Source organism: Cataglyphis hispanica, chromosome 14 (assembly GCF_021464435.1).
Source record: "Cataglyphis hispanica isolate Lineage 1 chromosome 14, ULB_Chis1_1.0, whole genome shotgun sequence".
In the NCBI taxonomy this organism is placed as follows: domain Eukaryota; kingdom Metazoa; phylum Arthropoda; class Insecta; order Hymenoptera; family Formicidae; genus Cataglyphis; species Cataglyphis hispanica.
In genome coordinates this window covers 2,885,536-2,906,896 of record NC_065967.1, presented here as the reverse complement: position 1 = coordinate 2,906,896, position 21,361 = coordinate 2,885,536, and the positions used below count along the sequence as shown (strand labels likewise).

General features: G+C 30.7%; 4 protein-coding genes across 8 annotated transcripts; 2 read left to right on the top strand and 2 right to left on the bottom strand.

Annotated features, from left to right (window-relative positions):
- The first annotated feature begins 169 nt into the window (after window positions 1–169).
- Window positions 170–2,083, top strand: LOC126854620 (exosome complex component RRP40). Its single transcript, XM_050601548.1, has 2 exons — window positions 170–386; window positions 561–2,083. The coding sequence occupies exons 1-2, from the start codon at window positions 181–183 to the stop codon at window positions 1,078–1,080; spliced, it is 726 nt and encodes a 241-aa protein (XP_050457505.1). The 5' UTR covers window positions 170–180; the 3' UTR covers window positions 1,081–2,083.
- Window positions 1,567–12,035, bottom strand: LOC126854619 (neuronal cell adhesion molecule). Of its 3 annotated transcripts, none has more exons than XM_050601545.1 (6): window positions 11,667–12,035; window positions 10,351–10,644; window positions 9,965–10,155; window positions 9,548–9,677; window positions 8,987–9,127; window positions 1,567–7,892 (listed from the first exon to the last, which is right to left on the bottom strand). In XM_050601545.1, the coding sequence occupies exons 1-6, from the start codon at window positions 11,710–11,712 to the stop codon at window positions 7,729–7,731; spliced, it is 966 nt and encodes a 321-aa protein (XP_050457502.1). In that variant the 5' UTR covers window positions 11,713–12,035; the 3' UTR covers window positions 1,567–7,728. The 3 variants fall into 3 exon arrangements, with proteins under 3 accessions (XP_050457502.1, XP_050457504.1, XP_050457503.1); XM_050601546.1 differs by having other exon boundaries at window positions 7,726–7,887; window positions 11,667–12,034; XM_050601547.1 differs by lacking the exon at window positions 8,987–9,127 and having other exon boundaries at window positions 11,667–12,034.
- A 114-nt stretch (window positions 12,036–12,149) lies between these two features.
- Window positions 12,150–14,656, top strand: LOC126854616 (endoribonuclease rege-1-like). 2 transcript variants are annotated; one of them, XM_050601542.1, is made up of 6 exons: window positions 12,150–12,272; window positions 12,390–12,478; window positions 12,557–12,936; window positions 13,027–13,432; window positions 13,607–13,810; window positions 14,084–14,656. In XM_050601542.1, the coding sequence occupies exons 1-6, from the start codon at window positions 12,258–12,260 to the stop codon at window positions 14,286–14,288; spliced, it is 1,299 nt and encodes a 432-aa protein (XP_050457499.1). In that variant the 5' UTR covers window positions 12,150–12,257; the 3' UTR covers window positions 14,289–14,656. The 2 variants fall into 2 exon arrangements, with proteins under 2 accessions (XP_050457499.1, XP_050457500.1); XM_050601543.1 differs by having other exon boundaries at window positions 12,184–12,260.
- Window positions 14,657–14,808: 152 nt separating this feature from the next.
- Window positions 14,809–21,112, bottom strand: LOC126854615 (DNA excision repair protein ERCC-6-like). Of its 2 annotated transcripts, XM_050601541.1 has the most exons (16): window positions 20,947–21,112; window positions 20,769–20,860; window positions 20,342–20,589; window positions 19,946–20,259; window positions 19,783–19,860; window positions 19,478–19,607; window positions 19,145–19,297; window positions 18,757–18,884; window positions 18,290–18,444; window positions 17,774–18,088; window positions 17,309–17,503; window positions 17,069–17,218; window positions 16,753–16,863; window positions 16,452–16,655; window positions 15,428–16,235; window positions 14,809–15,160 (listed from the first exon to the last, which is right to left on the bottom strand). In XM_050601541.1, exons 2-16 carry the CDS (start codon window positions 20,814–20,816, stop codon window positions 15,006–15,008), a joined length of 3,192 nt encoding a protein of 1,063 aa, XP_050457498.1. In that variant the 5' UTR covers window positions 20,817–20,860; window positions 20,947–21,112; the 3' UTR covers window positions 14,809–15,005. The 2 variants fall into 2 exon arrangements, with proteins under 2 accessions (XP_050457498.1, XP_050457497.1); XM_050601540.1 differs by having other exon boundaries at window positions 20,769–21,112.
- Between the last annotated feature and the right edge of the window lie 249 nt (window positions 21,113–21,361).

The following is a 21,361-nucleotide window of genomic DNA, read 5'->3' as shown; positions in this document are numbered from 1 at the left end:
CTCATTGAAAATAAACTTTAGAAGCATGTGAAATCTGCGAAATTTTGAAAGAGAATTTATATTGATCTATATATTTTAACATTTTGATAATAATAATAGAAAGAGCGAGCGAGCGAGCGAGAGAGACAGAGAGAGAGAAAGAGAGAAAAGGTAACAAGCTTTTTTCCGGAATTGTTCGAAATGGAGGTTAGCACGGGTGACGTGGTGATGCCGGGTGATAATTTGAAAGATATCAAGTCGATCAAAAAGGAAGGCAAAAACGAGAGGGAAAACGTGATCCTAGGACCTGGACTGCGCCGCGAAGGCGACAAAGTATACGTTTGCAAAGCTGGTATCCTGAAAAAACGTGAACCGGCCGTATATTACGTGGACAGTTATCAGAAACGGTATAGAAACAGCATCATCACGTTCTATGTTTTATATATTCGATTCCAACATTATATTTCCCTATTATTCCTCATTTCGTGTCGAATCAGAAAAGGAAAACATTTTAATTCATCACTAGAGACACCTTGTACTCGTAGTATACAATTAATTTGTCTTCATCAAACTCTTGACAGGTACATTCCTATTCGAGGCGAGAACGTGGTCGGTATAGTGACGCAGAAAAGCGGCGATATTTATAAAGTGGATGTGGGTGGAAGCGAACAGGCAACACTCTCCTACCTGGCCTTCGAGGGCGCGACGAAAAAAAATCGGCCCGACCTGCAGGTCGGCGACGTGGTGTACGCAAAGATGTTGGTCGCCAGCAAGGACATGGAGCCTGAATTAGTATGTGTGGATTCTCAGGGCAAGGAGAACGAACTCGGTGTACTCAGCTCGGACGGCATGGTATTCACTTGCTCACTGAGCCTCGTGAGGAAATTGCTCAATCCTGAGTGTCCATTGTTTAGGATATTGGGTCGGAGTCAGGCATACGAACTTGCCGCTGGAATGAATGGCAGGATATGGATTAAGGCGCGATCAGTTCGAGAGACAATAGCAGCAGCGAATGCTATTCTGGCTGCGGAATACACACTACCTAGTGAAATGCAAAAACTTTGTGCTAGAATTGAGAAAACATTGCTTCTGGCAGCATAATTGCAATTCACTGGAAAGTTCACTAGACTTTCAAGTGTTGAGATCAGAAATAATTAAAAATAGAATAATAAAAATAGAATAATAAATAAAAATAGAATAATATATTAGACTCAAAAAGAAGTTTTGGTATTTTTCAAATAAAAAATATAAAAGTTTTGAAGCCGATTCTATTTAACATGTAGAGAATAATGATCACTCTCTATTATCAATGATGATTACATTTATTGTATTAATATCTGTAATGAATTTTGTAAATAAATCTGGAAGTTTTCTTATAATGGATATTTTATATAAGATTATATTGTAGCATAACAACCACTGTGACAACCATCCTGTGATAGTATATTAAAACTATAGATACAATTATCATTAAACAGTATCATTGTACACATGCACATCGACGGAAATGATGAAGTATAAGGTGTTAGGCGCAAAATGATATAATTGATAATCGCATTTGACAGTTAAGAGTAGGAGTAAAAGAACTTCACAGAAAATTCAACATTTAATTTCGCTCTAACAAAAAGGAACGACAATTTTCGATGACATTCGAATGTTATGCTAGTAATCGCAAACTGTATCAATATATAAAGTACAGAGCGCTTATGATAATTTTTATTATAATTTTTCGCTGATATGTACCTAAATGTAATAACGCTTTCATTGGTTTGCTCGAGAGAGCTGATTATATATGCATAGTCTAGACAATGATTTGCACTCAAACACAACCTTTACGCTCTCTCTCTCTCTCTGTAGAAAATTATGTTCAAAATGTCTAATTCGTTTTTGCTTAATCAAAATTACATAAGAGATGTCTTTGTACTTGGTGGAATGTATTCATTGCCATCACTTTCTAATTAAACATATGCGAGAAAATCATTGGCAAAACAATCTAAGGAACATTCTAAAGAAATCTTTACTGTTTTAATAAAAAAGTAATAGAATGACACACAAAATTATTATCTTTAAATAAATAAATATATACATACAGCATATTTAAAAGGCGTTCATATATCCAATGATTTTCTATTTCTTGTCATTGCATAGCATACTCTTTAGTGCCAATAAATAATTTATCTTTAACTATATACTTAAACATATTATTGTTAACTGATTGATTTATTAAATAATATAACAGAAAAAGAAAACAAAAAAGAAACAATAATAATATGGTGCATATTAAATATACATAACGCAATAAAGCATATATACAACAAAAAAGTTAAAAGATCTAGCAAACAAAATAACGATATCGATAACAACAGAAATATTCTTATTAAAGCTAAACTATTCTTTTTGGTCGCATTTATGGCCCCTACCTTCTTGCACACAGCGCTGTTTTAAAATAAAATTATCTAAATGCTAAAAAGTAATTTACATTGTGACATGTTTAGGGTCGGATTTTCCTTCATACATTGCAGATCTAAATAATCTAAAATTTTTCAAAGGAAGCGAATCAAAAAAAGATTTCTTTAGAAAATAAGGAAAACTATGAAACAGAAGAAAGAATGAAATTATATATACATATATGTTTGACACTTTAATCTCTTTAAATAGGCAGAGAAGTTATAATATTTTAATTATAAATTTTTTATAAATTAAAATTACAATTAAGATTTGTAACATTATAATAATTGTTATTAGAATTATACAAATATAATTATAATTCTATCGTATTCTACATCCGTATGTTCAACATTGAAAACCTGACCCTGGATACAATTCATTACACACTATAATTATATAACAAATCATCAATAATAAAATCAAATTATAAGAGTTTTGCGATATTATATGCCGTAATACATCTTTTTTTTCTTCGCCATTACTCTCAGTATCTAACGAGATTTTAATAAATTGATTTGATGAATTATCGTGCCAGAGATATAAAATATAACAAATGTAATCTTTACAAAAAGAAAAGCAAAACGTTAACGAGTTAAAAAAAATTTAGAATATCAGAAACATTAATATTTATATTACGAAACTATCCGTATTTTCTGTATATTATGGAAGAAGCCCTAAAGTTTCTTTTTTTTCTTTCTTGTAAAAACCACACACGTATGTTCATCGCACATTGGGATGTAATTAGGCAGGCAAATATGTATGTTTGGGGACGATACATGGTGGCATTACTAGCAACCATAAACACACTATTCTATGGCATTGTGCTTAATATATATGGTGTGTATATATATATATATATATATATATATATATATATATATATATATATATGTGTATATATATATGTATATATATATATGTATATGTACACGTTTCGTCAAGGAGTGCGCTAATAATCGAGGTATATCGAGGGGATAATTATGTAAGTTATATCTAACGATAGTGATAATGATTGTAAGTTTTGTGCATGTACATCTATCAGCAGTGAGACTGATATATAAAAGCGATATAACATTAGTGCGCAGGCGAACAATCAGAAAGAAAAAGCGAGAAAAATTTTTCTCAGATGAAGATGAAAACTGCGATGATTCGATAGACTTGCAATAGTTGAGTAAAAAGGGAGAGAAATTTAGAGTAAAGCATTAATAAAATGTTTTATAGAGAACGAATAGAGATGGATTTAAAAAATGAAAGTCCCCCCAAAAATTTTTCAGATTAGAAAAACAAGAATTAATTGCAATATAAAATAAAATATTTAAATTTAATTAACAAATTTCTTAATTTTTTCAAAAAATATTCTCTTCAATGTTTTATCTTAAAGAACTGTCAAAATGTTTGTATCTATAAATTACTACAACAGCCTGTAGATTATTATTGTTTATGATATGAATGTAAAATATCTGCCATTATTACTGTAGGTACACGTTTACACTCGTAATTATGCAATCTCAATCACATCAACTCTAAATTTTATTGTTCAAATATTTTCTACGTTATATGATTTCTACTTTACGCACTTTTGCTCACGTTATCACGTACATTTATTTAATAAGCGTGATTTTCTTTTACAATCCCTTAATCGTAGAAAGGAATAGAAAATATATTTCCTATATATAAATATATATATGGCGATATATAAAGCGTTAATTGGTATATGTCAATTCTTCCCATTCGCCTTCAAAATGCTATTATTATATTCCTCACTTATTATTATGATAAGATTTTAGCGCGCGAATGCACTTCTCTTGTTTACTGCTAACAATAATTTTCATTATACGAGCGTTTTATATTCGTGTAGATAGCTGTTTGCCTTCCACACAGTACAATGGCAGAAATTCTATGACGCATAATGCTTTTTAAAGTTTGTTACCTCCTAAAATCCTTATACCAGTTTTTAGTATGTAGTAATTATAAGAATAATTTGTGTGTGTTGGATTATACTATTGCACAAAAGACTACTTCGTCTTTAAAAAGCAAAACAGTTTTTTTTTAGTAGTTTTGCTATAGGCATTCGGTATATTTATCTATATTATTATCTTTGATAAAAAATAGAGAATTACGTGCGTTAAAAAATTTTTAATATCCGAAAATTTGAAGAGTCGCATTAAGTGAAGAATCTGACGACGTTTTGTTAAATTAACTTGATAATAATTAAATTATAAAAAAATTATAGTGCTTTATATATATAAAAGATGATTAATATTCATTAATCATAATTATTATCATACATATTTTGTGTTACATTCATAAATATCTAAATCTATATTAATGCGTAAAAAATTACATTATAATAAAATTTTGATTTAATTTATTACAGTTATATATTGTTTTTATAAACAGTTCGTTTTATGATGTTCTAGGCAAAAGTAATACGACTCTTCCGACATATAAAAAAAGAAATGCGCTACATAAGTAATTTTCTGTGAGCGAGATTTGTCGAGATTAGCAAAGCGAGACATATGGTATCGTGGCATAGAATCATCGTCTATCTCTTGATATATAGATAAATATTATCAGCATAATCGTAATGTATATAAAAAATTGTCTTTTCTTACGCCTAAAATTGCATGTAATGCTTCGGTTATATAAATATATTATATATATATATATATATATATACACGTAATTTTCACATATTATTATCATATACTTATTATTATTATTATTATTATATTATTGTATTATTCTTCTTATATGTATACTTCTATATACCATTCACAACACAGAGTGCATAGTATACGAAGCTGAATATCGATCCGCTTACACTTATCACAATCTTTTTACACACATATATATGCACGTATATATGTATATTTATAAGAATGTGTCAGAGAAACGGATCCAAAGCCTCAATGTAACAACGCACAACCCATTTTTATACAACCTGCGTGCATCAAAGTACTTTGTCATCTCATAGTTGAAGCTTATATATGTGTGTATGCTCTGAGCAAATTCAATATTGTTAACAAAAATATTATATATTTTGCCGATATTAAGAGAAAAAAAATTTAATTATTTAATAATTTAATAAATAATATCTTGGGCACAAATAATATGTTGCTTTTTTTTTTTTACCTGTGCAGGTAAAGCAACATAAAAATATAGTAGTAACAAGAATAAAACTATAATATATTAATCGAATTGAATCGTTGACTCTACTGTTACTCAATTATCTTTTCTTTTTTTAATTTCGCAGAAATTAAATACGGCAAACTGAACGTTGACAATGAAATTCTGCGCGTATGCACGAAACACAGTGTCTTAGATAGTGTTGCGTAGAATGTTCAATCGCACAATTATAGTAAAGATTTATCCGCAGTTCTAATATGGTAGCATTATTCAAAATATGTATAATGTGCTCTATTTTCATCTTATTTAAATATTAGAGAATTAAGTGCGCTAATGATTATTGAAATGTTATTATTCCACGCGATGCAAGAAAGTTATTACATCTCGCGCATCTCGTAGGCTGCTATATCCCAAATGATTCATTTCTATTCATCTCATTTCTTTCGACAATATCATAATAAAAAAATGTCCAACAGACTTTCCTAATATGCAATCGATTTTTTTCTTAACTAGAATCTTACATCGATTTCGTCAAAAAATGCTGCTTTCGAAGTGGGACACTGTGTATTACTCTGTCTTACGGTTTATTGTACTTGTTGAAATTCATACGATTTGTAGTTATATTTGCTCGCTTTTTTCTTTTTTTTTCCTTCCTGTTTAGTCACTGTTTAGGAAAATTTGATTTTTGCGCATCAAAACGCATGAGTAAGTGAGTCGTAGACACAATTGTAATTATTAAAATATAGCTATTAAAGTAGTGCAGAGGCAAGTTTGTGCCAAAGGTGTGCCAAAGCAATTATTATTCGCATTCGTCGAATAAGCGCATGCAGGATTGATTGTAAAAATATCGATAAAATCTAATATATAAACAATATCTTAATGTATATTATCACTATGGATATTAAAACAGATATTCTTCCGTATCCTTCTAATTCTCGAGATTTTTCAACAAAGAGCACGTAACGAGCACATATTTACAAAGACAAAAAAATGTGAGATATATCTATACATATATTTATAATAAATAAAATAAAAAAGAGATTTTTCACGGAGATTCCTAGAAAGGAACTTTCAACGACTTGTGCACACCTTAAAACGGCAGTTAAGTTTGTCATATTATACATATCGTATATATGATTCGATTGCTTAAACGATAAATGAGCATTTAAAAAAAATCTTAATATACTCACACATGTGTGCTATTCACACATTGCGATAGTTTTCGAAAAAGTAAAAACAATTGTAAAATATATCTTCTTTTTTTGACGATATCAATTATTATGATTTATGAGTCTCTCTTCGAGTTGTTTTAAATTATATTCCCTTAAAGGGTTACAGTCTTACTACGATTCTTTTGGCTCACAGGAGTTTCACTTCTTTTAAGCTCGATCACTATGAGCAATCATTATCTCGTCGAGAAATTATGCGAGAAAAAGAGAGAGACAAAGAACGTTCTGTAGTAAACATCTCCAAAAAATCTATTATCTCCTCTCGCAAAGAAATCTGATGTAAAATCTTACTCTGAGTTTTGAACACTTCATTGTTGCGCGTCGTACATCAGGGACCGAACAATAATAAATTTTTTTTTCAATTTCTTTCGGCATTAAATTAAATTTTTCGTTTCTATAAATCTGAAATCACAATATTTATTTTGCAAGGAAAATATATCTCCCGGTTTTCGAAAATGAGCTTTAATCGATCTAAATTACACTTTTCCATTACTATACATATAAAAATCTTATTTACTTAAATTTCATCCTTTATCTTTCGAGAATAACGATGATTTTTTGCGAATATCTTAAAAGAATTCTTAAAATCGCGTTGCAAAAACTCTTCAAAAACCCTTTTAGAAAAAAACCGGTTTTTTCGTTCGATCTCTGATTGTAACGGGAAGGTCGAGAAAACTAGTGGGACACTCGAAGCTATCGATGAACTCGAAATGACCCGGAATTCCCAGCGTATTCTCCTTTCGCCGTTAAATCGCTAAATAGTCTTGCATCTTAGTGTATCGACTTCGTCGATCATTATTTTTTCTTTTTTTCTTGTTTTTTTTTTAACAAACTCGAGGCCTTTCCGATAAATTCGGTTGCTTACGTTCGAAATGACGTGGAAAATCGCATCCAATTTACTTACTTTAGAATGGAGCGAGTCTAAGCTAAACGAAAAACGACGCTAAAGCCGTCTAGGTTGCACAACGCTGTTGTTGTTCAGGCGGGTTGTCGTCTGATTGTTGAAGTTCTCATCCTGCGGTACGTGCTCGGTGCGCTCATCGAAAAATCCCGGATTCAGAATGATGTTAGGCACGAGTTCAATCACCTCCTGCTCCTCCAGCTGCGCTGCAATTTCGGAACGGAGATTAATTTTCATTGGCCTGGGCCACGGACCTCATTAGCTTCTACCCTCTCCCTTCACCGGTTTTTCTTTGTCAGGTATCGAAAAACATATCTTTTACGTTTCGGAATTTCGTTAATTGTATATATAATTTTCTCACATAATTTCCAATTATTTTTTGACAATCGACGATTTTGTTTATTTGTAACAATACAATTCTGATGCCAATCGTTTGCCTGACAAATTGATGTGCTACTTTTGACCTACCTACCTCAAGATTGCCGAAGATTGGTCTTATCGGTTACTCAACTAGATTATAAAATGCTTTCTATAACTATTATAATATTTACTATTTATTGCTAGATTATTATCGGCAGGCATTATTATATCTCATTAACATTATATAGTATATTATAAGTAACATCTAATCAAAATAGAAAGGAAAAATAGACGTATTCGTAAAAAAAAGTTAGTAACCAGACAAGTGAGAATCTGCGGCGAGAAAAATTCCATCGAGAAGTCAAGAATCAAGATTTCATTCCAATGGGTGCTATATATCATATAAAAGATAGAAATATGTTATATAAAAATGTTAAATAGATTAATACTCAAGTGCTCATTTTTAGCGTTCGGTGCGGCGGCTCGAAAAGTGTTGTATTAATATAATTGATGAGATCTGTTTAAATGCTTGTCATACTTGTCAGATGCTGAACCTAATGAAAAGTTGGCAAGTGCTTAGAGAGTATATAGAATCGAGATATTATTTAAAAGTACTGATAATTTGGAAAAACATGGCTGTGTGTCGCGTAATAGAGAGAAAGCTAAAGATCAGAGCCATAGATATAAGTCAGCTAGCTGGTTAAGATTGCTAATATTTCTGGATAAATAGTGATAAGTATATAGTTCTTTAACTAACTTGCACGAAGGCTTCTATGAAAGGGAGAACTCTCTGAGAGAATCGTGCTTCTCAAAGGAATGAGCCATAAACGTTATGATCATCACCAGCAGAAAAAAGTAGTAGTAGTAGTAGCAGCAGTAAAGAGACAGAGTAGAAGCGGAGAAGCTCTTACGGTATGGTTACCAGATAGGAAATGCTTACAGGGTGCCTTGCACTCGCGATACAGTAGGTAACAAGTACCTAAACCAAGAATCATAAGTGTGCCCATCACAATACCTACGGCTGCCACCCAGACACGCGTATCAAAATTCTCTACGCCGGCTAAAAGATGTCGGGCGAGTTCTGAAAATTAGTCGCATATAAAGATATGTTAGTTATAAAGATATGTTAGTTTTTAAAATATAATTTGTTGTACAAGAAATGTTTAAATAGAAAAAGTGTATCTTTTATAATTTCTAAGACATATTATACATATAGAAAAATCCTAAAACTATTGTCATTCACTCAAAAAAATCACGATTTTTTTCTTAAAAAAAGAGGTAAAATACAATACTTTTAATCCTTCTTAAAGTATGAATATCATAATATTCATGTAAGCAACATACTTCTTTTTAATTTTTGTGTAATTTAGAATGGCAGCAAGAAAGAGTTTCATGACAATATACAAAGATTAAGATTTTATCCCAATAAACAGATTTCTTTAATACAATATAGCCGTGAGATTTAATTATATATTACAATAAAACAATTGCAACAAAATACCCAATTCTTCTACGCTGTGATGCGTATGACCCTCGACCTCCACAATTTCTCCTCTTCCCAACTGATTGGTTGCCCATACTCGAAACGAGTATGTAGTGTTTGGCACCAAATGATACACATCTATTTGTCTCTTTAAAATAATGAAATAATCATTAGTCTGATTAATTTCTTTTATAAGGGATGGAATAACTCTGTAATGCTATATATATAAAATTTCTTAACACAAAATAAATATACATATAATGTTTGTCAATAATAATGTGTTGTAAAAATTAAAAGTTAAACTGTCATCAACACAAATTATATTAAATACACTTGCAATGATTGCAATATCATATAACGTTATCGACTTTTCTCATCTTGTCACAAGTTTTCCATCCCCGTTATTTTATGGTTTTAAATAGTGTGGATATTTACAGAATTTGGAGGAATGTGTGTTGGAATAATAGGCTTCCACTCTTCCGGCTCTTCGCCTGCAGTTGGCTTCAAACGATATTCGGCAGTGAAGTCTATGATAGGATAACCGCCAGTACCAGCCACTTCCCAGAGAATGTTGGCCAATATTGTGGATGGTTTGACCCACACATTGTGCAGAGCTGGAGGAGGCGCTAAAAGTATTTTTTTATTAAACTTAAAATCGGTAACTAAAGTTTTAATTTTTTTTTATATTAAATTATTTAAATTTTCCAAAACAAATCTAAAATAATTTACAGTTAATATTTTTTTAATAGCAAAAATCTGAAATGTTGCTATTTATTGTACACGATCCATTCACAATATTGCAAAGGATTGCATAAACGCACTTCTAACTTCCACATTGATTCTGGCTTTCACAGCATCGCGATCGTCGTCCAGGATGCATGAGTAATTGCCAGCATCATCTACGCTAACATTCAACAGCTTCAGCTTGCCATTTGGCTCGACCTTTAGTCGCTCGATCTGTCCATCTTCTCGTCCCTCTCTTATCCACATCACTCTCGCATTCGATTCTTCGGAATGCGAAAGGATGCTCTCGTCAGCGCAATCCAACTGCAGGTCTCTACCCACATCTACAGCAACTTGTCGCATCGGTACCACGGCTCCTATATCCTGCCATCCTGCAAATTCATAAATAAATTTCGTCATGAGATTGTTCGTATTGTGTGGTTCTATTAAGACATATCAAGAAAATTGACTTATGTGTTTCAATTGTATACTAGCTAACAGAAATCTGAACTTGATTCTCTCAGAATAAATTTATAAGCAATATGAACAGACTGATAAACAAATTTATCAAGCCTCTTTAAGAATGATTACTCTGTTAAATACAAGCAAGCAAAACATATTAAAACGATTCCAATAGAGATATAACGCAAGAGAAACATAAGTTTAATGAAGACATTAAAAATCTTAGAAACTGTATTTTCTACTACTATATTTAATGTTTTAAGAACATACATGTTTATAAAATTGTGCTCTGAGATTGATTTGTTTCGAGCACCAAAATTCAGGCACAATTGAAGCAAAATCATAGCGTCAGTGAGTAGCTAGTTTTACCAAATACAGGCAGAATGTCTCGTAACAAATTCCAGTCAGAATTTAATCAAACTATACTTAGATAGAAATATTTAAAAAATATTATACTTTTATTTGCATTTTCCGCGCTGTTATCCCTGTTCTTTCTCTTTTTAAAACGTGAATATTTATACATTTATCTCATTGTAAAAAAATTCACAAAGATGCAGCTGAAAGAAATAGATTTATAGACGTTCGCGTGATTTTATTCTCGAATACTTTACAAAAAACGACATAATGATATGTCGTTTTTTGTAATAACGAGTCGCGTGGAGGATTCGCGATAGGTGATTCTATCTGTATTCTCTATCAATACTTATACGCTGGTGACGCAAGTGGCAATAGCAACGGAAGCGATGCAAACGACGAAGAGCAACAGCGAGATAGTATCTTTACATAACTCGACCCTGAATCGTAACGATCGTTGACGCTAATATGTACTATAGCCGGACATGGATCGCATGATCGTCGTGAATACGGATCGCGACGTTATTCCTCAATTCCGGATGCGTGTATTTCTCTCTTTCTCTCTCCTTCGTAGTTATAATTTAGTCAAAATACTTACTTGCCACGAAGAGTATCAGCAATAGCAATAATTTGCGTTCATCCATTCTGCCATAATAAGACGAGCGAGCGAGCGCGCGCGATTCCCTGATGAAGCGTTATTTGTATTACGAGACTCTTCTCGACCGCATTTCTCGCCGATCGATCGCTCTTTCGTGCTTCTTCTTCGCAGCCGGAGATGCGTCACTTATTGTTAGCGTCGGACGCTACCGCTGTCAAACTCATCGCGTTCCGTCCGCCGTTCGTTCTTCCACCGCTTGTCACTCTGATAATGTCACCAATACACACACTATGCACTCTTCGTCACTCGTCACGCTTCGCAGAACACCGCCCGTCGCCCGTCACCCGTCAGTCTGTCACCTGGCGCGCCTCTCTCGTTTATTGAGTCGCATCGGTGGCTCCTCCAAGCGGTCGACCCTGTCGGTGTTATCGTCGGTATTATCGTCGGCTGTTACCGACTTATTATCTGTCGATACGCGATCAAAGATCATAAATGGTCTCGCCATCTTTCCCACCGAGTTATGACAACAATATGGTATGCATAGCAATGCGTGGACACAGAACGCAGTGACGCAGGATTCATGCAACGAAAATGGTGAGAGTATTTGTAAGTTTCGATAAATCCACTGAATATCGAACAAATATTTAATCAGATTTTTTTTAACTTGATTTATTTTACGTGATTTCTTTTGCAAAATTAAAATTTACGATGACCAATAACCAGCCTAGAAAGAGAAGAAAGAAAAGTCAAGCAGAGATAGGGACGATAAATAAGAGACGTTATCAAAAGTTTTTGAACTATTTGAAAGAAAGGTAATAATTAATGCGATTAAATGTCTATTGAATAATGTTAAAGATTGATAATTGTGTTACCAATCAAATTTGTATTAGCCCGGGCGAGATAAAGAAAGTACGTAATCTTGTCAACAATGCAAAGTATGAGAGAACAGGGATGTTGACTCGTGGAATGCTGCAAAAGTTCGAGGAACAAAATGCATTGTTTTCTTTGAGTAAAAAACGTTCTTCGCGAAATAGTGTAATCATTATAAATGACAGTGACAATGAATCAAATGGGAAAGAAGAAGATCCTTCCCTCAGCATCATCGAGTGCAGTCCAACAACATTGCCCTCATCTTCACAGCAAAAATTGGAAAAGAAAGAATTGCGGAGATCTCTCAGACAAAACAAAAACAGATCGTCAATAACACTATCAAATTTATCCATTATAGAATCACCGAGTACACAATCTTTATACAATGGAGAAAATATAGGTAAATAATTTTTTTTTTTTATTAGGAAGATGTTTAATAGAAGAATTTATTTAATTTGATACTATTCTAAATCATATTTATCATATTTAGCACCGTCACAAAAAGAGGACGATGTAATTGAGTTATGGTCTTCTCTCAAGAATTCAACATCAAATACATGCGAGAAAAGTACAAAGTATGATGAGACAAATGAAAAAGTGAAATTTGTGATAGATACAAAGCCAAACCTGGAATATCTAGAATATCTAAAAATGAATACAGAACCTGTACAGAAGAGACAAAAACGGTGTCACAATTCTGATAAAGTTACATTGCCATCATATAAGAATCGAAAAAAGAGACAATACATTGATAATACAGATTCAATTTTCTCACAATCTAATGCACAATCCTGTGAAAAAGAAACAAAGACAATTGTATCTGATGAACAAAATACTCTGGACTCAAGTCATAAATTAAGAGAAATAATTGTCGATGGATGTAATGTGGGAATGGCGTATGATCTTTTTTTTTTTTATCTATTTTAATGACAAATTTCCTTAAGCTAAAAAATATAAATAATATAATAGTTATAAATAATTATATAAAATTATAGAAAGTATACACTTGCAATATAGTTTTATACTTTGTTTCAATTGTTATTTTAAGCAAAATACATTTTACATTTTAGCCATTCACATCATCGAGTGTTCTCTGTAAAAGGCATCCAATTAGTGGTAGATTATTTTACAATAAGGGGTCATGTTGTGAAAGTTTTTTTACCGAATTATTTTCGAAAATTTACGTTACTTGAAGACTTATATAAAAAAGGTATAGTTGTTTTTACACCTAGCCGCAACGTCGATGGCAGACAAATTACACCTTATGATGATCGGTAACTTTGCATCTTTTATATAAATAGATAAAAGAAGATATATATACACAACTTTTTTCTAAATTTTATATATATATATATATATATATATATATATATATATATATATATATAATCTTGCTAAAACAAATAAGTTTTTATAATATTAAGTTATAAGAGTTATTAAGTTATAACAGGTTTTTTAAAATTATATATTAGTTTATTCTTATGTATTAAAATGCTTCAAAGTTATAATGAAAGTTGGATTGCAAAATCTTGCCCCGTTCATTGTAGGTTTATTTTGGAATATGCGACAGCATGCAGAGGAATAGTGATTTCCTCAGATCAATATAGAGATTTATATGAGGAAAAGCCAGAATGGCGTGATACAATCTTGAATCGTTTATTAACGCCAACTTTTGTCGGGGATTACATCATGTTCCCAGAAGATCCATTAGGCAAGTCTGGACCTAATCTGGAGACATTTTTGCGACATTGATAGAATATATTTTGTTATAAAATGTGTTCTAAGTAAGGTAAGTTGATGATAATGAACCAAATAATGTCCTGTTGTCAAAGAAAAATTACATCTTTGATATTGTAATTTTATCTCAAATACCTGTACTCTATTTGTTTTCCTTTATGTTTGTTCAGTATACATCTTTTTATGCTAAACTAATAACTATATAATAAATGTTATTTTTTTATCACATTAATATTTTTTTTTATAAAATATTCATTTATTCATGGATATCCAATTATGAGATGTATCTTGAATCAAAATGCAAGAAGAATTAACAGATAGAGATGAACCTAAGTTGTTTTGTATATAAAGAACATGAATAAAATATATTGAGATATACATTATTTATATTTTAGGAAGTAAATGTATTTAGAGAATAGGAATAGTATATAATACATTGTAATATTATAAAAAAATAGTTTACTTTTTATCAAAACATATTGTTTAATTATTTAATTACTACATATTGTTTAAATATTTAATTACTACAAAACATATTTGCGAAAAAATTTTGTTTGAAAAAAAAAGATAATTATAAATCTTATACACACACTCATCACATATTCACAGTTTTTTCTCGCAGTTATTTTTTAAGTAAAAAGTGTAAAAATTGCATATGTATGTATAAAAAATTAAGCTTATAAAAAAAAGGAAAAATAAATATGCCGAGTTGGCGTTATAAATGTGTCTATTTTACGCTGGTCTCCAGCAAAATTTCCCTGATTGACGGACGAAATTCATGCTTTCTTGCGCCGATTCACGCGCAAAACGTTGCAACGTGTTCTCGCCGTCGCCGTTATGACATGCATTCGATAATACTGCTTCGTGTTGAAAGGCGGAGCTGACAGCTAAAATAAATACAAACAGGATATGTGTAAATATTTTATAACGTGTAGTATTTAATAAAAATATTAAATATATTGCAAATGTTATATGTATCTAATATTATATGTGACTTTTATATATTAATAATAATATTTAAATTTATACACGAATGAATGAATGTGTGTTGAATAATACTTAAATTAAACACATTCATCTAATTATTAGATAAAGTTATAAATTAAATAAGTACATTCTTAAAAATATATAAAATATAAATATATTACACTTACTTGATTTGGTGAATAATTTTCTCAATACATAATCATCTTCTGTAGTCGAAATCGATTCTTCCTTTTCATTAGAATGTCCTAGCCGGCGCCCTATCAGACAAGAAACACGTTCTCCCTCAAACATTGCGGAAACGTTTCTCTTATCCGAATGTGAATCTCTTTTATGCTTCTTACGTTTACAAACAGATGATGCATTATATGAGGTGACTTTATCGACATTTATAACAGATTTATTTTTCTTTTCCATGATATTATCACTGATAGATTTTATTGTAATTATAGTTTGTTGATTATCTTTGTTAAATGTATTCTTATTTTCTACATTGCTATTCTTTTCGATATCCGCATCTGAATTCATATTCGAATCTTCATTATATCTGATTGGAGATCTTGATATGCTCATTAGATCACAAGATAATGTTTCGTCCACAAATGTATCATTTTTCGTAGTGAGAGTTTCAGTGCATCTCAAATTATTATTTTGTTCGTCATGTTGTTTTCCCTCGCAAATACTATTACTTGCACTCTTATTTTTGTCGCATGTTGATTTTACACTCGCGCTTATATTCTTGCTGATAGTCGAAGCTAATCTTTTCATCTCTTCGATTTTACTGAGAGAAAAGCCAACAGATGCGGGCATTAATTTGGATTCCTTAAATAAGTGGTCAGATTCAGAAGACTTGCCATCTATCGGCTCGTTTAGATTAAATAACTCTACCAAATCTGTCGTTTTGAATAATCGACGCTGGCGTGGCTCATCAAGAACTTTGTTCGAAAGTAATATTTTAAAAATCTGTCTATGATACATCTGAAAAGAGAAAATTGTTAAGAGCTCTCTTCATTGTATTACATAAAATAATATAATACAATAAAAAGAATGTATATGTTAGAACACTTTAAAATATGTTTATTCAAATTTTATATAGGAAAACATATTTCAATTATAATAATTATATAATAATTATATAATAATTATATATAATATTTTTTTAAGATTCATAAAATATAATTAGTTATTGCTAACCTTCTCCTCAATTGTACCAGCGGTAATTAGTCTGTAAATAGTGACTTGTTTATTTTGGCCTATTCTCCATGCGCGTTCCCTCGCTTGAGCGTCCGTAGCTGGATTCCAATCCGGATCATAAATGATCACTCGATCTGCACCAGTCAGATTTACTCCCAGACCTCCTACACGTGTGGTCAGCAAAAACACGAAATATGACGAGTCCTTTTCGAAAAAAAAGATATTTGTTAAAATATTATAATAAAAATATTGCTTATTTCCATTACACAGAGATTAATCTTTTCACGAGTTTAACGCGTACAGTATTAAATGTGTGAATCGTTTGTTGTCGTTGAGACATAGCTGTTGTTCCATCCATTCTCAAATAGGTATATCCTTCGTGTTGCAATAGACACTCCAAAACATGAAGCATCTACAAAAAAAATATAAATTGTAATAAATCGCGAAAATTAAAGTATGCTATTGTAAATAAATCATCATTCTAATATGAGACATGACATTTATTATCTAAATATGTCTTCTTTATATGAGCAAAATCTGATTATTCGAAATCTGACAAATATTTTTCAAATGTGAAATCTATTTGTTTGTCTAGAATATCCAGAAATATCATTTACCTGTCTCCCTTGAGTGAAAAGTAACACTCTATGTTGTTGTTTATGCCAAATTTTCAAGAGAGATCGAACCACATTCATTTTTCCAGCACGTTTCCAGTAACCGAATTCCTCTAACTGTTCTTCGGACAAAGTGATATCTTCATCTGAATCCTTAAATAAAAGCAAGATTTATATAATATTATAAAGAATTCATTACTTTTTATTATAATAAAGTTTGTAAAGAGGAAAGAGGAGTCTTACAAATTCTCTGGTGTACAGGAACAAGTCTGGATGATTGCATATCTTTCTCAACGCTGACAATGCGATAAGAAATCTTGCTCTGTATCTTCCAGTGTCATGATTATTTTTCTCATGTAAAATAAAGGACACATCTTCCGAACATAGATACTTTTTATATAGTTTTTTCTGCTCGTCTGTTAAACTACAGAACAACACCTGAAGAAGAGAAAGCAAAAAGAAATAATTAATTTATTTCTATTCAATTAAGATATATATACATGTGTAAATAATGTATAACTCTATATATATGTGTGTATATATATATATATATATATATAAAAGACAAAGTTCATGTTTTCTCAAAAAATAATCTATAATAATAAGAAAAAAAATAAATATATTTAGAAAAAGAAAGATAAAAAAATGAGAGTATAAGTATGTCCATAAAAAAGATAAGACAGTTTTGTTAGAAGAAAATGTAAAAACCTGCTCATTTTTCTTTGGCAAAGTGAGATGATGCTTCACATCATTCTTCGTTCTTCGAAGCATGTACGGCGTGATGGTATCTTTCAACATAGTGGCTACTTGGAGAGCTGTGGCTTCTTGTAATGGTGTAGCATTCGCATAACCGCCACGTGTTATGGGAGTCGCGCAATGTTCCAGGAATGCAGGCAGAGTGCCCAATTTGCCAGGTAAAATAAAATCGAACAATGACCACAGCTCCTTCAGAGAATTCTGCATTGGACTACCACTCAACAGCAATCGATGTGGTGTCGAGAATTGCTTCACTGCACGGCTCACCTGCGAATCAATTGTTTGTTCTCTTGGTTATTATGAAATATATATTTTAATCGATACAAGTAATACTTGCATCTCTTTTACACATAAACAATTATTTGAAATAAACTAATATCATAAAACAAATACAATAAATGAATATATGTACAGAAAATGCAAAAAAAATGTATACTGAATTTCTCCCAATCTTAACAATTAAGTCACCTTTGCTTGCGAATTACGAATCTTGTGGCCTTCATCAAGAATAACATAATGCCATTGATTGGATATGAGCAAATTTTTGTGCCTGAGAACTCCATTGTAAGAAGTAACGAGGATTCCGCCGGTTTGCAAAGATTCTATCAGACTTTCTGGATCACCTGAGAATCATAAATATGATATGATTCTTTTATATTTATTTTTATAATTAATATGTTGATCGTTACTATTTACATCATATAAGAAATATAAATACAAATAAATATAATGGTATAACTAATATATATACAAAAATTATGAAATTGAAATAATTCCACCAAATTTTCTTTTTATATGGTGATAACTTCACTGTTACTCTAATAGTAATGTTTTCAATACGCATTTAAATTTTTTATTAAAATTCTTTAGTAAAATTAATTAACAAATCCTTCGATTATTATAAAATTGATCTTTTATGGTGCATTTACACTTACCATTGTAACCTCCAGAATGATGAAGTACAACAACTCTGAAGAAAGGCCACCAATCATGAAAATGTTTCACCCACTGTTCCATTAAAGTAGCAGGGCATACAACTATAGTCGGTCCTAATCCTCTGTGTCTATCAATTGTGCACGCAATATTTATTTTTTATTATTATTTAATATTATTTAACACATCTTTATATATAAATATTATAATAAATTTATATAATAAAACTAAAATAATATAGACATAAGATTAAATAACAAAAACAAAATAATATAGATATGTTCTTTTTTCTCTTTTTTTCAAGAAAATAATATTCTATAGATCTTGTATGAATTCTACATCACACACAATTTAAAAACCTGTTTAAATTAAGATAAATATATTTAATACCTTCCATTGTGAGAGAGCAATTCACTACAATCCAAACCAGCGAGAAATGCAATAACTTGTACAGTTTTTCCTAATCCCATTTCATCACCCATAAGGCCACCCAATTTACGACTGTGTAATTCCCAGAGCCATTGAACGGCGACCTTTTGATACCTGCACAAATAAAACATTTATAGATAGAAAAAGTGTATTATTAAAAAAAAATCATTAATCTTATATTAATTTAAATATCAAATAAAATCTAAATATTTATATATATATATATATATATATATATATATATATATATATATATATATATATATGCATATATTTTTGGTGTACGTATTTTACCTGTATAAATTTTCCCAAATACATTGTGGTACTTTAAAGATATCATTAATTTTGTGCATTGCTTCATCTTTCGGATAGCATTTTGTTTTCATTCTTTGCTTGAATATTTGGCTATTTCCATCATCTTGAGCTAAACATATTTAAAAAAATAAATGAGATTAATATATATAATAAAAAGAGTAACACGATATAAATAAAAATAATAAGATACCCATAATAAGAAATAAAAAAAAAATAATAGAAATAGAAATAATATGATAATGTTAAGAAAAATACTAATTTATTGTGTGGTAGAATATATATACTTCTCTTTGTGCGTATGTTTCCTGATTTAGCTGAAATTTTTTTCTTTTTAGATACACATGATATCTTATCTTCTGCATCTAAAAAATACTTTGTTATTTAATAAAAATATAAATATATATTTTTCAAATTTTCTTTATCAAACATATCAAATATTATTATTACCCGAGTTATCATCACTAGGAATGTATTCGCTTTCAGAACTATTGTCTATAATTTCATTTGTTGTGCTTGAGCAAGCTGCTTCATCTATAATTTGCAGAGTATTATTTTTTCTATTCTCATCAGCTTTAGATTTTTGGTATCTTTTATTTGTCTTTGTATCAATATTGGATAATTTTGCTTTTTTGGCTGATACTGAATGATCTTTGTCACAAGGAATCTTAGATACTTTTTTCAATTTTCTTTTTTGCTCCGCAAGAATAGCTTGCTGCTTGAAATACTTTTCAAGGTCTAACTGAGAGCCTTTATTGATACCTCTGGAAATATAAAATATGATTATATTTGTTTATCTCTACATACATACACGCTCATATGATAAATATATGAGAAATATTATACCTTTGTTTTTCCTCTAAAATTGATTGCTTAGATATTGCTTCAAAAGGAGTAATCTCTCCAGTTTCGACTTGCTTTTGCAATTTTGCCTTGTGATCCTCTTTGTCATCAATTTTCCCATCTTCTATGATATTCAGTTCTATATTATTCTTTTGTATTTCATCCACCTGCTGATTCTTTGATCTTGTAGCACGTTTAATATGTTCCGATACCTCTTGCAAAATACTTTCTTCTGTTTTGACAGACACTATCTGCAAATATTAGTGATATTATTTTACAAGATATAAAAAAAATTACATATTATTTTCCCAGACTATGTGTATATGAAAATAATTAATACCGGCAATTTTCACATTTTTCATATATCATTTTCTTAATATACTAATATATTATTTAGTACTACAAATCAAATTCAATATTATTTAATTACCTCTTGTAAATTATCGGGAAGTACATCATCTAGCATATTTTTCATCATGTTATTACCAATGTTCGACGCAGTACCATCATTATTAGTTGTTTCTGCCATAATGCGGGATAATATAATATTTCATAGATATTGCATATGATTTATACATTTATACGAACTTGTAAGTGCGAAATCATACATTTTGGTAGACATTCGTTTCATGTCGGATATAAATCACACATTGAAATCACAATCGATCGATTATTCGTGAAAATTGTCATTCCATATAAGTTTTTTGTATAACCACACTTTCTATGCTAATAATTTAGCTAAACATATCGCGTCTAATTATTGTGCATTTCTCATGATTGTTGATTCAAGAAATACGGTAGGTATATAGAACTCTTCATTATCAATAAAAAGCAGTTGGTAACGTCATCGTTCTTCGGATTATCGCCGGATATGTCGAGCTCAGTTGATCGCGATGATTTCTACGCGATATTGATAAGAATAATCTCATACTTTTTGTTACAGATGTCGTTACTTACATATAGTTTAGTTTATAGTTTTCGTATATAAATTTTTTTTTATTCGCGGATTCGTACATATACTAA

Excerpts from the sequence above, each read along its gene's own strand:
- LOC126854616 (XM_050601542.1), top strand. Across the intron at positions 12,937-13,026 it reads ATACAATGGAGAAAATATAG|CACCGTCACAAAAAGAGGAC; the intron begins GTAAATAATTTT and ends TATCATATTTAG. Across the intron at positions 13,433-13,606 it reads GGATGTAATGTGGGAATGGC|CCATTCACATCATCGAGTGT; the intron begins GTATGATCTTTT and ends TTTACATTTTAG.
- LOC126854620 (XM_050601548.1), top strand. The coding sequence starts at position 181 with ATGGAGGTTAGCACGGGTGACGTGGTGATGCCGGGTGATAATTTGAAA. Across the intron at positions 387-560 it reads GTGGACAGTTATCAGAAACG|GTACATTCCTATTCGAGGCG; the intron begins GTATAGAAACAG and ends AACTCTTGACAG.
- LOC126854615 (XM_050601540.1), bottom strand. The coding sequence starts at position 20,867 with ATGGCAGAAACAACTAATAATGATGGTACTGCGTCGAACATTGGTAAT. Across the intron at positions 17,504-17,773 it reads TGCCAAAGAAAAATGAGCAG|GTGTTGTTCTGTAGTTTAAC; the intron begins GTTTTTACATTT and ends TCTCTTCTTCAG. Across the intron at positions 15,161-15,427 it reads AAAATTATTCACCAAATCAA|CTGTCAGCTCCGCCTTTCAA; the intron begins GTAAGTGTAATA and ends TATTTATTTTAG.
- LOC126854619 (XM_050601545.1), bottom strand. The coding sequence starts at position 11,712 with ATGGATGAACGCAAATTATTGCTATTGCTGATACTCTTCGTGGCAA. Across the intron at positions 10,645-11,666 it reads GCTGATACTCTTCGTGGCAA|GATGGCAGGATATAGGAGCC; the intron begins GTAAGTATTTTG and ends ATGAATTTGCAG. Across the intron at positions 9,128-9,547 it reads TCACAGCGTAGAAGAATTGG|AACTCGCCCGACATCTTTTA; the intron begins GTATTTTGTTGC and ends ACTAATTTTCAG.